At 38.8% G+C, this 16,247-nt stretch overlaps 2 protein-coding genes across 2 annotated transcripts in view; one reads left to right on the top strand and one right to left on the bottom strand.

Annotated features, from left to right (window-relative positions):
- Nucleotides 1-16,247, bottom strand: part of phf10 (PHD finger protein 10) — a 297,697-nt gene that overhangs the window by 44,203 nt on the left and 237,247 nt on the right. The gene's annotated exons all lie outside the window — the stretch shown is intronic.
- The window catches only part of spred2b (sprouty related EVH1 domain containing 2b), a 64,071-nt gene continuing 49,863 nt past the window's right edge, over nt 2,040-16,247 (top strand). The window contains exon 1 of the mRNA XM_022686178.2: nt 2,040-2,630. Within this exon, the coding sequence (XP_022541899.1) occupies nt 2,605-2,630 (26 nt within the window). The 5' untranslated portion in view covers nt 2,040-2,604. The remainder of the gene's footprint in view (nt 2,631-16,247) is intronic.

Below are 16,247 nucleotides of genomic sequence, written 5' to 3'. Positions count from 1 at the left end.
GAATGTTGCACACACCTGTGTGAACAAAAAAAAAATAAGAGACCACATAAATTTTGACTTTCTTTGATTTTGCCAAATTGAAAGCCTATGGAACATAATCAAGAGGAAGATGGATGACCACAAGCCATCAAACCAAGATGAACTGCTTGATTTTTTGCACCAGGAGTGGCATAAAGTTATCCAAAAGCAGAAAGATGCATGAAAACTGTGATAAAAAAAACAGGGTTATTCCACCAAATATTGATTTCTGAAGAAATGTTGTGCATAGTTTATAGAATAAAACAACAATGTTCATTTTACTCAAACATATGCCTATAAATAGCAAAATCTGAGAAACTGATTCAGAAAATGAAGTGATCTCTTAATTTTTTCCAAAGCTGTATAGATTTAAAATACAGTGCACATATTAGAATATACAAATTCCTTAAATACGTTTTGGAAAATAATGTGCCATATATGCAATCTTATTAAAAAATATTTTTAGATTTGCTCCATAAAACTTTATTGAACATTTATTCTGTAGCAGTAGTGTATTCTTGAAATTAATAGAATATTGTTATCGCAAAAATACCCTGAAATACTGTGATATTACCTTAGTCACTTTAGTCACATCTCCCAGCATATAGGCTAATGTAATATCACAATATTTCAAAACATTTTTGCGATAACAACATTCTATTAATTTCAAGAATCTACCTTCTCACAACACAGGTGATGCACTCAAACTCATTAAAAGGGCAAGAAATTCAAGTAATTCACTTTTGACAAGTTCAGCACAGCTGTTAACTGAAAGCTAAGCAAAAGGTGCTACTTTAAAGAACATATTCTGGTTTGTTTAACACTTTTTGTTTACTAAATAATTTCAGATGTTTTTCTTCATAGTTTCTTGAACTTTTTTATGCATATACTTAATCCATTACGACATAGCCTATGTATGTTTCTGTATAAGCTATTTGAAGTCATAGCTGACCTAAGATCAGTAGTTGTGGAGTTAGCAGGTTAGTTAACAGTGGAGACTCATTCACTCACTCAGTTACTCACTCTCTCACTCACTCACTCACTCATTTCCGCACTCCCTAACTCACTCTCGATCCCTCACTCCCTAACTCACTCACTAATTCACTCAATCACTCTCATTCACTCATTAACTCATTCATTCACTGTCACTAATTCACTCACTTATTCACTCATTCATTCTCTTACACACTCATTAACTCACTTATTCACTCACTCACTCTCACTCCTTTACCCAATCATTGTTATGGCATTGGCTCATCCATACCCCACAACATAAAAGAGGGACACAACACGAGAGATTAAGTTTTAAACAATGGATACTTTTATTAATCACTCACTAACTTACTCACTTACCCATTCTTTCATTAACTTAATCACTCTCTCATTAACTCAATTACTCACTCACTTACTCATTCTTTCATTAACCTAATCACTCTCTCACTCACTCTCTTATTAACTCAATTACTCACTCACTCATTCTTTCATTAACTTAATCACTCTTTCATGAACTAAATTACTTACTCACTTTCATTAACTTAATCACTCTCTCACTCACTCTCTCATTAACTCAATTACTCACTCATTCACTCAGTCACTTTCACTCTCTAACTCACTCACTCACCCATTAACTCAATCACTCTCTCACTCATTTACTTACTCATTAACGTAATCACTCTTTCACTCACTCACTCACTCACTCACTCACTCACTCACTCACTCGCTCAATCACTCTTTCATTAACTCAATAACTCTCTCACTCACTGTCTTACTTACTCCCTCACTCCCTAACTCACTCACTCACTCACTCACTCACTCACTCACTCACTTCCTGTCTCTCTCACTTACTGTCTCACTCCCTGTCTCACTCATTCACTATCTGACTCCCTAACTCACTCACTCACTGTCTCACTCACTCATTCACTCACTTGCTTCTCAGATTAAAAGTCAGTCTGCAGTGTTGCCGAGCTGACGTCATCGTTTCCGCCCTGCCCCCCCTTTCTTTCCCCCCCCCCCCCTCCCTCTCTCGCGCTGTTGCTGCTGCTCGCTGCAGAATCCAACATGGAGTAAAGAGAGATGGGGCTCGGACGGGGCCACCCTCAGCAACATCAGCGCTTAGCGAGCAGCAGCACGGCGGAGAGACTCGCCCCAGACCCGAGATCAGCCCGGCGGTAAGAACTCACTCTCCGGTATCTCTGAACTCACCATTAGCTATACTACTACACACCCGGGCTGTGGAGAGAGCGCGCGCACTCACTCAGACACGGGGCTGCTGCGCTGCGAGACTCGGCGCTCGGGAGACCAGAGTCGTCACGATTTCTACCAGCAACTGGTTTCAGCTCTGGAGAGAAAAGGAGGAGAAAATTAGACCGAGACTAAGAGAGAGAAAGAGTGGAAGAAGCGAGAGGCCGTCAGGACGGCGGACAGGAGAGGAGGAGAAGAAAACACGCGAGGGAAGAAGACGGGAGGAGAGGAGGCTGAGGCGCGATGTGAAGGGATTATTATTATTATTTTGGAGAAGAGAGAAGAAAAATGACGAGCGAAAAGAGAGCACCCGCGGTGGGATTTTTTTCGAGGTGAAACGAGAAAATGATTGAAGAAACACGCCCAAACGAGTGAGTACTTATACTGTACAGCTAGTCTCCTTTTCTCTTTCTTTTTCTGCCTTTCTCTCCCTCTGTTTTTCTCTTGTTTGAGTACGTGGGTTAGTTAGCTACTCTGGTTTGTTGTTAGTTAGCTGGCTAACCTAACCTAAGCTAACCTGTCTCTTCTGCTCTGTTTTATGGCCTGAGTGGGGGAAAGTTTCGAGTGCTTGTTTTTAGTTAGTCGTGTTGTATGTGTGGGTGTGTGTGTATACATATGTGTATGTGTGTGTGTAGTTCTGACAGTGGGCGACGAAAAAAACAGGGGGATCAGGCCCTCTCCTTCACCCCCCTGCCTTAAGAGGGGAGGGAAGGAGTGGGAGAGAGGGGGAGAGGGGGACAGACAGAGAGAGAGAGAGTGGGGGCGGCTCGGAAACATTTTTTTCTCAGGGAAGGGCTACTTTTTCTACTGTTCAACAGAGTTCCTTAGCTAAAATGTAAAATGCTGGTAGGACCAGCCCCGAGCCTCCCCAGGCTTCAGTGACTGACTGGGGGGCTACACAGGGGGTCTTTTCCCCAGCCCTAATTCACTTGCAAAACGGACAGGCAGACACACAAACCGGAGCTGAATGATGTTAGCTAGTCTATCCTCCATTTGTTTTGCCCTTTCTTTGAATCGCTCTCATTTGCATACAGAGCTTCATTCATAAAAAACGATCACACCACACACACACATACACACCCAGACAGAGGCAGTAGTCCTTGTTGACTGTTGTCCTGCATAGCTAACCTAGCTAGTGTACTGTGTGTGTTTTATTGGACAGTGTAATTAAGATATGTGATACATAGGTTACCTAGGTTATTTCTCCACCGGCCATTAACGTTACCCACTCAATTTGAATGGGCTGGTGAATTACCTAGTTAAAACCGTAAGTATTTAGTTAGCTAATGTAGAGTAAGCCAAGTTAACTAACTGGGGCCTGCTCGAGGAGGCCGAACACAAGGTTGACCAGGTGTTCTGTCGATTTGTGCCGCCTAATCAAAACGTGCTTCCATTGTGTGTATTTCTATATTAATAAAGCAGTCGGTGGAGATATGTTGATAGGCCAAAAAAAGCACCATATCAAAGAAAGCTTCCAGCAGAAGTGTAGCAAGGCAGGATATTTGGATGGCCTTAATGTATATAAGAACATAAAGTAATTGATGCAATATAATGTTTGTGTTTTTTTATCGACACATATTGTTGTAACACCTAAACAAAAAATAATACAAGTAAGCTATATAATGCACCCGAGGAATACATACTTATTAACACCACCTAAAACATAAAAACATTGACCTAAAGACAACGCATTCGCAATGGGGACAAATACCGAGGAGTAGTCTAGCTAATGCTAGGTAGGATATCTGGATCGCTTAGTTAAATTAATGTAAGAACATAATGTAATTAATGTGATAATCTGTGTATTTTGTGTACTTTTTTATTTGACTCGCTGCGTATATTGTTGTAATACTCGAGAAAATTATTCCAGTACTCATAGTAAGACTGTATATGACCAGAGGAATACAGAACTATCACACAGAGAAACACATGAAAACCTTAAAGACATGGGTCAGCGCATGCGCAAGGAGCACATATGCAGGGGTAGCACAACTCGACAGAACATGTGAATAGAACATCTGAATGCAAGCAGGATTTGCTTTAATCCACTTCGCTATTCTGTCACAGGATATGTTCACCCCCAGTTCCTTAACACCCCCACCAAACCTCCGTTTTAGAGGCGCGAGAACTAAAATAATGTCTTGCAAATTGCACACTGTAGTCTTTATAGCTAAATGTGTTTTTATGATATTATAAGGCTGATAGTACAGACGATAGGCGTCAGTAAACGGTCAGTTAGCGCTGAGTCCGGGCGCTGAGAGCTGTCTATCTGTCTGTGCCAGAGCTCGTGAACCGATGTGGCTCGCGCGCGCCACAGGGTCGCGTGACGCTGCCGTTCCATTCATAAAAGCAGCAAAGAGGCGCGGGCCGCTCCATTCAGCACGGCGCTCGCGCACTGCTGTAACCAGGAAACCAAAATAGAGCGATTTCAACCCGTAAACATATCTCCCGAAGCGTCAAACGGAGCCTGGTTTAGCGAATTTGAACATGTTAGCACGTTAACATTGTTTTAAAAGGCTAGCTAGCAGACTTTAACGTTAGCTAACGCTTGGTTTGTGCCCCATTGTTTGGCTAATAAGCAGAATAGCTCGGTTCTAAGGCAGCCTAAAAGCGAGGGTTCCCACATTCCGGTAACTAAACCCGTGTAAACAATGTGAACAGGGCCGCCAGGCTGCGCAGGCAATGCCAGGCCAGTCGTATCGATCACAGCAGGGCTTCCCAACTCGCATGTGTGAGTGTGAGCCTGTGATGGGTGATGGCTCAGGAAACAACAATGAAAAATGACATTCAGAAAAGGTCACTGCAGCCATTCCCAATCCGGCGCAGGAAGAATCGATTTCAGATCCTCATTTTCACTCTGACTCAAGAGAGGCAGAGTGAAAATACCAGCTAGTAGTGTCTCCTAATGTCAGCCATCTTTTACCATCCGCACTGTTAGCTTATGAGGTTGTGATATTTTCAGTTTCATGGAAATGAATGGCTCTATATTAGTGAAGCACTGTCTTTTTCTTGTCTTTCTCTTGTTTAGTTTTCATGTATAACAAATTTTGATATTTAGCTATGTAAAAAGGCAGTTTTAGGACCTTTTTACTAACTTGATACAAAAGGATAATTCACACTGTTTGAATTTTCCATGACATACCTAGCAGATGCATATTATAGTGGCCAAATATCGTGTATTTTACTACAAATCTGGTCAAGGTTATGGTAGTTCTTATTATCACAAAAGAGATGCACAATAATATCTAAATTATATTAGTATTCGCCTGTAATTGCTTTTTTCTTTATAGAAACATTCGCCTCGGCTAATTTAAATATCGCAATTCAAAATGTTTCCACAATATCGTATTGCCTTAGCAGATAGATAGATAGATAGATAGATAGATAAATAGATTGATAGATATATACTTTATTGATCCCAGAGGGAAATTCTGGACATCCACTAGCAGGTATAGTACACAGAAGTTACAAAAGAAGGATGAGGTAATAATGATACATATAATAATACAATAAAATTTAAATTATAAACGTAGAATCTTTAGTGTCTGTGTAATGGACGTAGTGCGATGGTCAGTTACTTAAAAAAATAAATGTTTTAATCACAGTAAACGCCTGTGATTGCTAATGCTGTTAATGCTGGTACTTCCCTGCATTTTGCAAAATAATTGTGTAATGGATTCTTTATTTTTATATTTTCTTCATTATACAAAGCAATCAAGGCCCCAACAGCTGTAAACTATTTACACACACCTCTCTTTTGGATGAAGACTGACAGGTTTCTGACATGATGAGCACTAAGGAATACACCAATTAGAGATGAGAGGCAGACGACGTACATGCAACACCACCTCAGTGGTATGGTCTGTTGAATCACATAAATATTACAGAGATCTGTTATAACCCAAAGCTATACAGGCATCTTTCATTTGTTCTCAGAAAGTGTAAGCAGGAGTTATGAAGATGTAATTTTCCCACTAATTTTACATGATTACATGATTCAGACATGTACATCATTTCCACATCAATGAAACTGATTGACTAATTACCATTGCACAATATTGGTGTTCTATTCTAATATGTATGACTCACAGCAGTACATACAGACGCAGTAACTCTGTGTGTATGCTTAAATGTAGGCCTAAAGGGCACATAGAATTCCCATTTCCAGAATAGGCCTATTTGTTAAAAGGTAATAGAAATTAAATTATAGAATATATTGAATCTAAAACAGTCACTGTGTTCAGCTCACAACTTCCTTTCAGCTTAGTTTCTAAACGTGCCACTGATAAATAGTGTCTGATGTACTGTATTAATACAGTCTAGCACATGTCTTACATTAACTGTAAACTAGGAAAGTCAGCTGTGAAATGCCAAGCACATTTTTAGTGCATTATGTCTTTCCCTTTAGATCTAAGATTTATAAGGGTGACCGTTTAGTTTTCTCTGAAAGGATATCCAGCTTTAGGTAGGCCTGAAGCTTTTGTTGATCTCAGTTTAACAGTAATAGCTTTAGTCAAATCAGCTTATGCTCTAAATGAGAATATAATGTGTTACTCCAAACTATTTAAGATGGTATTTCTAACAAAAATATCCATAGTGTGATGAAAAACTGGCCAGACAGCTGCACGTGACTAGAAGGTCTAATGGCAGCTCGTTTTTCTGTGCATTGTTTGAGTATAGACCTTGGCCTGTCCCTCTCTGATCTCGGACTGAGTGAATTGCCAAACTTTACGTTTCAGGTTTCTGCTGAAAGTGATGATTTAATGTCGAGGAAGGAAAGTCAGAGTATGTGGCCTCAGGGGAATTTGGTCATTCCTGCTTATTAAGGGGAGTTCTTTTTTTTTTTTTTTTTTTGTGTAAACAAACAGACATTCAGAGTGCTTTTATGTGAAGTGGTGCAATGTAGAGAAACTTTGTAGAGATTGTTTACAGTATTGAGGATAGTAGATAGGGGTTGTGATTGTTACAATTTGTATTTTTCTGTTATATTTACTGTCTTAAATTACCAGTGAACACACCTGTGTTGATTGAGAAATATGGGAAAATTTATTCTCAGCATGCATCTCTACAGTGTATATTAAATGTTTTTGTAATAACTTGCTGTTTTGTAGTTGGGCTTATTAGTGTCTATAGAATGCAAACAGACAATTCCTGTGTTGTTTTCTTTGTTTAGAAAGTTTTAAAATTGGTGGAATTCGTCTTCAGTGTTAGAATCATAGAATAATTGACATTACAGTTTGATCTATGCTTTTTAATATGCCCACACTAATTTTACATTATTACATGTACCATAATTTCTATATGAGTTAAATATGTTACAATAGCAACATTATTAATTTGGGCATATGTGTTGATGTAACATGTGCATATTTAGAACTACATCTTAAAATACACACAATCTGACACACTTTCTAAATCATATATTTTCCAATTGTTATGAGACTGCTGTGCTGGGAAACACCACTAGCTCTAATCATGTGCGTCTGAATGTGTATAGATGTTTTGAGTCTTGACTTTTTGTAGGCAGTGTAGAGTGTGCTGAATCTGCAGTGAACAGAATGTAGAATTCTACCCCTTTGGAAATGTAGAAACAGTGAAAGATTTTTCATCTGTTGGTTTTACAGATGTCTGTTTCTGTGTTTAATGGCCACTGTACCTCATTAATGGATCTTGTTCATAATCTTGCTTGCTTTATAGGAGTATGTATTATCCACAGATCCATTCACTAGAACCCTGTAGAGAAGGCCAAATGCTTTTTTTTATCTAACCATCCAGACTGTTAATTTTTAATTTGATTGTTTCCTAGAACTTTATTGGTCAAGCCGAGTAGTAAAAATGGGATGGCTTATTTGTGTAGGCCACTTTCCTGCTGTAAAACTGGCCTGTCCAAACAGGGCCTCCGGGTCTTGTGGAGAATGACTGCCTTATCATATCCACCCCCCCACCCCCTGAATCCGCTCTGCCACAGTCCCTGCTGGGAGGGAGCACTGATAGTTCTTCTGTCACGTCCCAGACAGGAAGCCATTATCTGCGCTTTATTGAACCTGTTGTTCCTTTTTTCATTCACAAATGCCCCTCTTTTAGAGCACTGCCCGAGCAAACGAGGCCCTTTTAATTTCAATGCTCTCATATGGTAATGGTGTGTGGCTTCTGGAGGCCGAGTCAACTGCGCGGAGCCTCTTGCCCTGTCCACTTCTATAACTGGCCATTCAAAAATAAGTCAAGGGTCAGCGGGGGAAGTTTTGTTAACACCTTCCCAAGACAATGGATGAGGATACTATTTAAGCTGGGAGAAATGCCATGGTTTGTGTTGGCCAGCCAAGAGTGGCTGCTCTAAATCTGTAATTTCTAAATCGGCATTCTAACTTGTGACCAAACTAAAACTTCCAGGTACCATTTCACAAGAACACATGTACCACACACATGCTTATACAGGGTGAGCTAGACAGTGTAATATAAATGTCATATCTTTTGTCAGTTGTTCTCCACCTGTTGTGTGGAGCTTGCCTTTTTTTGCAATCTGCAAGTTAATAGTAATAGTACGGTAAGTTTATGAGTATTGTTCCTGGTTAATACAGTATTCCTTCTGAAACATCTCAGAAGATTTAGACAGAGAAAAGCAACCAAGAACTGAACTACCGTGTTTACTACCTTATTTAGCTATGAACTGTAATGCAGAAACTGTAGTGAACTGTTGGTGCCTGTTGGTTGATAGAGCATATCTTGTGGCGTTCAACAAGGTTTTACTCTAGGGCCAATAACTTTGATGTTAATAATTATAAACCTGTAGTTCTGAGAGTGAAGGACTGAAGTGTAGTTTATATAACATGTCTAACAAAGAAAGCACTAAACGAATCAAACGTAAATACAGGTGAAAACATTGTATATTTTAGTCCTTAATATTTTAATGCAAGCATAATTGTCTTCTGAAGTCATCGTGTGTACCCCCTTGGGATGCGTCGAGTACCACCAGTAGTGCCTGTACCGCAGTTACGGGCCACCACTGCTCTTACAAGAACAAGCAGTTTGCGGTAGTTGCTCTGATATGAGCTTAATTGTTTTTTTGTGTTTTCAGGAATGTCACTGCCAAGTGAAAACTCTTGGAAAAGTTTAAATTCAAGTTTTTTTGCTAAGCATTTTTGAGTGAGGAAATGTGATTGCAGTGTCAAAAGGAGAACTAGTGCAATGTCACTCCATGTGCCGAGGGTGTTGCATGTTTCAGGGTGTTGACACCCTGCCAGTGACATTGTTAATGCTCTAAATATCAACACGGAAATGCAGTGAAATTAATCTCAATGTTACCACGTGGCAGAAGAGTAAAATCTCTATCAATTCCATTGCTTTATAAATAAATAAAAATAAATAAAAGTACATATATTTCTGGTTGATCTTAGTTGGTATCTTTGATAAATAGTTGCAAATTATAACATTGTCATGAATTACAACATTGAATTTAATGTCCTTTCGGACAATAGAGAGGCGTGTGCGTTTCTCTATTGTGTATTGTGTCTTAACCACACTATTGTTAGATCTGCAGGCCTAAGCCCAAAAGATTAATACTGGAGCGCCAAAACATATTTGGACGGTTAACTGAAAAGTAAAGTGATATCAAGGCATTAAGGGCCACACATTTTTCTGTAAAAGGCATGCTGTTGTCATAATCAATGGATTCTAGTTTGTTAAAGCTGTACAGAGCTAGATCGGGTGCCTGAACTGCAGTGTAGATAGTCAAGCTTGAGCAGAAACTCTTCTGTGTCAACTTAGTTATTTTGGAAATTTAAATGGAAAAGTTCTAACAGCTAATATCCGCCTTAGACGAGACGCTGAGTGAAATATGGAAGATGATGTCTTTTGGTGCAACATTTCACACTCTAAAAACAGGAAAAGATAGACGGGCCTTAAATTAAATACTGTAATATTTTCTGAGTATGTGTATGTGTGTGTGCATGTGTGAGTGTGTGTGTGTATGTGTTTTCTTCTTGCTTGCTGCTGGATTGGCATTGTGAGAGGGCCAGGCGGGGTTAGCGAGTCTTATCTAAGGAAGTAACAGTCTGCCCTTATCAGGTTTGGTACAACTGTTCAACCCACCTGCCAAGAAGGGCGGAAGCCACTATACCCAAGACTTTTTTTCCCTCTTTGGCTGTGGTTTTAGTGTTTCTTTTCATGTGTGTGTGTACAGTGTGGCAATGACAGAGAGCGTTGAGTCAAATCAGCAGCTGCCTGCGTCTTAAAGAGAAAAGTTCACCAGTCGTTCACAAGTCCCCGTCACCTTTTCATTCCACTCTTTTCAGAGCTGTGTGTCTTGGTTTATTAAGGTCACTGTATCAGAAGGCTTGTACACAATATGGTTTTACAGCTGTGTAAAGGGTTTACACAGTTATAATCATTCTAAATCGAATAGGCTCCACACCAAGCAGAGCTGTGGACTGCTTTCATAACCGAGCCGCCAAACCATGCTGTTGAAACCATGTTACTGCAGTGTAAGTGCAGAGTTAGGTCCACTTGTTCTTAGTCATGTTAGATTAGATGACATTAGGACTGGGCAGTGTGATATGGTATTATTATTTTGATCAGTTATAACATGGTTGTTACAGATTAGCATTACTGCGAGAGCTCTGAACAACTGCATTTATTAAAAAAAATGGATGCAAACCAATTATAGGGTGCATAAACACCAATAACCACTACATTGTTGTTATTTGTTATAACTACATATGTAATTTGTATTATGAAATAAAGGTTGTACACTGTGTTGTTCACATGCTTGATCTAGTGAATCACAGTGGACCTTGTTGCTAACAACACAAGTAACTCTGGTGTGGCAGCTTAAAACCATAAGGTGGTGTTATAAGGTTGGAAGAATTTGAGAATACGAGTACAGAGATAAACTAGAGCAGGAGCGCTGCAGGCCAAAATCTCTCTTTTCCTTAAAGGTGGAAGATTTAGAAACCTAAAAGTGAAATTGGAAACCAGCTCAATAGTAATATCCTGGCCAAACCCAAAGGGTATAGGGTTCCTGTTTGTTTTTAGAGGCATATTTAAAGCTGTAAAGTTCCAGCTTCAGGAGAAATAAATGTTTACCTTCCTTTTACACCAGGTCAGTTTGTGTGAACTTATGCAACACGCGTTTGGAATTGGCAATCAAATGTCTCAGACTTTTTTGTCAGACTGAAATCTGATTTCTGTGTTTGATACAATATGCATATTCACTTGTGTGTAATTATTACTGGTTGTACTGGGAGGGAACTGGTTGCATTTTGGATACATTTACACTGGCCTTATCCAGATACAATCCAGATACAATCCAGATGATAATCAAGACACAAGAAGTGACCAGGTGTAAACGGGGGTCATTATGTGTTTTGAAAATGTATTTTTATATTGAGTTTAACCATCTAAATTACTGTAACTAATTTACTTTATTATATTCAATTTGTCTGACATTAATGTTCACTTCTCTCCCACTACTTAAAACTATTAATTAGGGATGCACTGGTGTGGGAATTCTGGGCCAGTGCCAATATAGGGTATTACACATGTTACACATGTCTGCCGATATACACATTTATAACTTACTATAACAAAGATGCCTATATAATTCCAATATCATTGTGGATTCCTACTCTTAATCACATAAAGGCAGCCAACTTGTTGCTCCCTGTGGCATCACTTAAGACTGAACCTTTGATTTGGTAAAATTTTTGGGTTCCAAAGGCACTTTATATTTCAGATGAGGTGCATATATTATTGTAAATATTACACCCATTACATATATTAGTCTTTTCAAGTTAAGGACGCTAGAAGTTATTTATTATTTATTTATTAATTTTTATAATATTTAATTCATAACACCCTTTGTGAAACAGCAGTATTACATGATCATTTCAACTGAACAAGGTTTTACACTAATAATATCTGCAGTGACTGCTGTTGTTGCACAAAATGGTGTTAGTGCATCCCTAATTTGTGAGTGCTATGTGTGCGACTTTTTGACAGATGGTTCCTTCATCGTTTCAGAGACAGCACTAAAGCTACGTCTCTATGAATGTGAGCTGCTGCATTGTGAATGCCTCAAGATTCAAAAACCGTTCTGAAAATTGTTGTCAAACATGGCAGTATTTGTGAACAGGGCTCTTGTGTTGTAGTTTTGCAATTTTGCAATCCACTGTGGCCTGCGTTGATTGCTGCAGCCAGTGTATGCAGTGTCTGGATAAAATGCAAGACTGAACTAGCCTTGCTGGGGAAGCACCAGGCCTGTGTTTTTGCGGCCACAAATTATATGACAGACAGTAAAAGCTGTTTCCTCTCTCTCTACCGTTTGCCAGTCAAATTGTGAAAACTTTCTGGGGAGTGTTAAGTTGCTGGTAAGGACCTCATGTGGCCTAAATAAAGACTGCACTATTTAACAAAGCAGAAGTCGTACAGTAATGTACAAAATGTTCCTGCTGTTTAAATCTCTTTAATTACTGAATTATAAATGAAGAAATTCTTCAGAAATGTCCCTTCTTACATACCAATAAGTAATGAGCATTACTGCAAGGCATCTCAAACCATAGGTACACACAGGCCTGTGTCTCCTGCTGTGCTGTGATCTTACCTGTGTATAAGTTGCTTCCACTTTGTGTGAACTGAGTTTTAACTAAGTCATTCCATAGACATATCTGTACTGATTTTTATGACCTTCTTAGTGGTTGTGTAACATAAAAAGGAAACCATGGTCATGTGCTGACTAGCTGTTAACTGGCATACAGGAAACGCTACAGCACGTTAGCCCTAGCCCTTCTCATGATTCACTGTGGAATATGATTTGTGTCGGAAGTATTTATCATTCATTTTCAAGTAGCAAACTAAATAAATAAACTGAAACTGAACTTCCACTTCCATTTCATTTTGAGACTTGCCCTGTTCTGCTTAGACTTACACCACAGTTGAGCTTCACCATAAAAACAGGAGCAGCTCATCTAGTCTCATTATGAGCAATAGAAACTTACAGAGGCTATGAAATGAGTTTGCAGTTTGTTATCGGTAAATACACATTGGATATTTTACCACGGCGATCTGACATGTAGGTCCACTCTGCAGATGTACAATTACAGACTGTTGGCTTTGTGGTGCAGTACAATTGGTACACACACCCGCAGCATGGACAGGACCACCAATGGGGCCCTCGCCCACTGGATTTCTTTTTTTTTTTTATGGGTGGTGCTCATTACATACTCATAACATGGTAGTGACATATTAGTGTGAGTTGAATGGTATGAGTGTATCATGTGCAGCACTGTGGCTGGGATTTTACACCACACTGCAGACACTAACTGACCACTGTATGGCTGACTTGACAGTTTGTCAGTATACCAACAAAGTTTAAGACGTTTCTGATGGCTTCAAAGAAGTTGCTCAGCAAAAGTTTTCCTTGAATAACTGTCAAGGATGTCAGGATTTTATGCGCACTATAAGGCGCACTTAAACTGCTTTACGTTTTTCAAAAATCAGTAATACAGCGTAATACAGGAGTTTTAGTTTAGCTCTCCAGCACCTGGGCTGTAATAGCATTAGCCACTAACGGCTATTTTACCATTCAGAGGTGAGTATTATCGGCCTGTAGCCTGCTGCTAACCCCGGCTAGCACTGCTGAAGCAGCATTAGCACTACCTGCTAACCGTGCTAGCTCTTTTGCTGTTCAGAGTGGTGTATATCAACAACGTTTATTATGTTGAAACAAGCTATGTGGGATGAACCGTTAGCTAGTATCGCCCTGGTTTACCAGAACACTCAGGGTTCCTCAGTGTAGCGCTGTCGGGCAGCATTAACCACTAACCCCTAGTGGTTGGCCGCTAATGCTCATGATCAAGTCTTAGTGCTGAAGAAATTTGTGAATCTAAGTTTACTGCAAATAAACAGAGGTGCTTTACTCACCCAAATAAACAGTTTTCAGAAGAAAAATCTGTGCAGATTAACATGCGGTGCTCGTTTGACTTTAAAAGAAAATCTTTTCTTTTTATTAAAGTTTTGTTTACTTAGCTAAGCTTTATTTAACTTAGTTCACATTGCATCTTTAGCATCTAATTTAGTTGTTTTTAGACAATTAATGATTGTTAATGTATTTCATTACTCTGTTATTGTGGAAATAAAAATAATTTTAGGTCAATATCCCCCTTTGGTCCTGCAAAGGATGTTTGTTAGGCTGGTGGATAATAAAGTAAAGAAGTGAAGCTATACATTAATTATAACAGCTCTGATTGTTTATTCACATTATCTGGTGGCCATGTTAATTTGCTGGCGGTAGACTACATTTTTTAAATAAACAAATTGTGTATTAACAGTTGATGGTCAAATAAATCATCACATTATTTTCCTATTGTATCAAATATATATTTTGTGAATTAGTGTACACATTCAAACATTTTTTTGTAGAACTCTAGATTCTATTTTTATGCTATTTTTTGGGGTTTCACTTAATACTTTTTTCAGTTAATACTTAAAATGACCTTCTTATTTAAAAAAAAGTGAACCCAGTTTTGATTTCACAACTTACTAGCCAAATCAGTATTCATCTAATCACCATCATCGCTCTTAAGGGTCAAAGAGGCCACGACAAAAGCTGTACCAGTGAGACTGCATCCCAGTCCTCCAACGGCATGTGTTTGCCCTAAAGTGAGAGAGAGAGAGAGAGAGAAAGATGTCTACTGACTTTACCCATGTGACAACATGGGTCATGTGTTACAGTGTATACTGAGTGTGTACTCTATCTGGTGTGTTCAGAATCAGAATCTATTAATTTGCTCTGTGTGTATATTAGACAGCAGTTTATTACAAATACTGTAAAAGTAAAGAAAAGGCCAGGTGTGCTTATTTTTGCACATTTGCTTCCAATATTCATACAAACCCAAATCAGAAAAAAAGTTATTTGATTACATTGAATTTGTTAATATATACACTACCAGTCAAACAGTTTAGAACACCCTTATTTTAGTTGTCTAGTAGCAGTGCTGTACGGCCCAGACAAGCTGCTGTTTTAAAAAAGTATGAGTGTGCTGTGTGTTGTGTAAAGGCTTTAGCCAGTTTATTTTCATTACACTTATCAGCTGTAAGCTGTTAACCAATGAATCATTTGCTAAAAAGCAATCTCTTTTTTTAAACAATATTATTATTTCAGTTTTTTTGACAATGTACTGATTTACATTTTTTTGCAATGTTTTTTTTTTCAATTTTTAGTTAATTTGTTTTCCTTAAAGGCCCTGGCAGTTTACCACAATTTTTTACACTGGATTTTGTTACTGTGGATTTTGAATTTTACCTTCCAAGTGTGGTAAAATATGCCTTTAAATATACTTAAAATATATTTTGGCACAAAGTATACCAATACCAATAGGATAGCATGGGGCTGTCATGTAATGTGCAGCATGTAATTTTGCATTGTCTAATTAGAAATAAAATCTAAAAAGTGTTTTTTTTGTTTTGCACAGTTACAGTTTTCTGCAACATTTAGAAATGTAACTGTGTAGTGTATTGTAGTGCTTGACTAGGGTTTGCCTTGTTTTGGTAAACTCTTGCTCATTTACCTTTTCTGATATGGGGTTTTGCTGCTCCATAAAACTGTTCTTACCATTGTTACCATACCTGTGATAAAGCCTGTGCAGTTTGCTGTGTTTGGTGATACACACAAGTTTGAGTTTGCACTCCCTTAGTAGCTGTCGTGACCTTGGTCACCATCCAAAACGACCTCAAAACCTTGTTCTATGATTTGGATATTTGTTTTTTTGTGTTTGTTTTTTGCTGATTCACTTGTCCGCACAGATGATGGCGTATAAAATGATGGGTTGCAGAAATTGCATTTGCCTTTGCCTGACTGATGTGTAAGTGTGTGTGCCTGTTGAAGGCAAGGCTTTTCCTCCTGTGGTGCAGGAATTCTAGTGTACAGTCTGGAGAGACATAGCTGTGCTGTTGCACTTCGTGCGGAGACGAAATAAGCAGGGCTGTCACGGCCT

Source organism: Astyanax mexicanus, chromosome 7, assembly GCF_023375975.1.
Source record: "Astyanax mexicanus isolate ESR-SI-001 chromosome 7, AstMex3_surface, whole genome shotgun sequence".
Lineage (NCBI taxonomy): Eukaryota > Metazoa > Chordata > Actinopteri > Characiformes > Acestrorhamphidae > Astyanax > Astyanax mexicanus.
The sequence above is the reverse complement of the archived record's forward strand: the minus strand, read 5'-3'. Positions and strand labels throughout refer to the sequence as shown.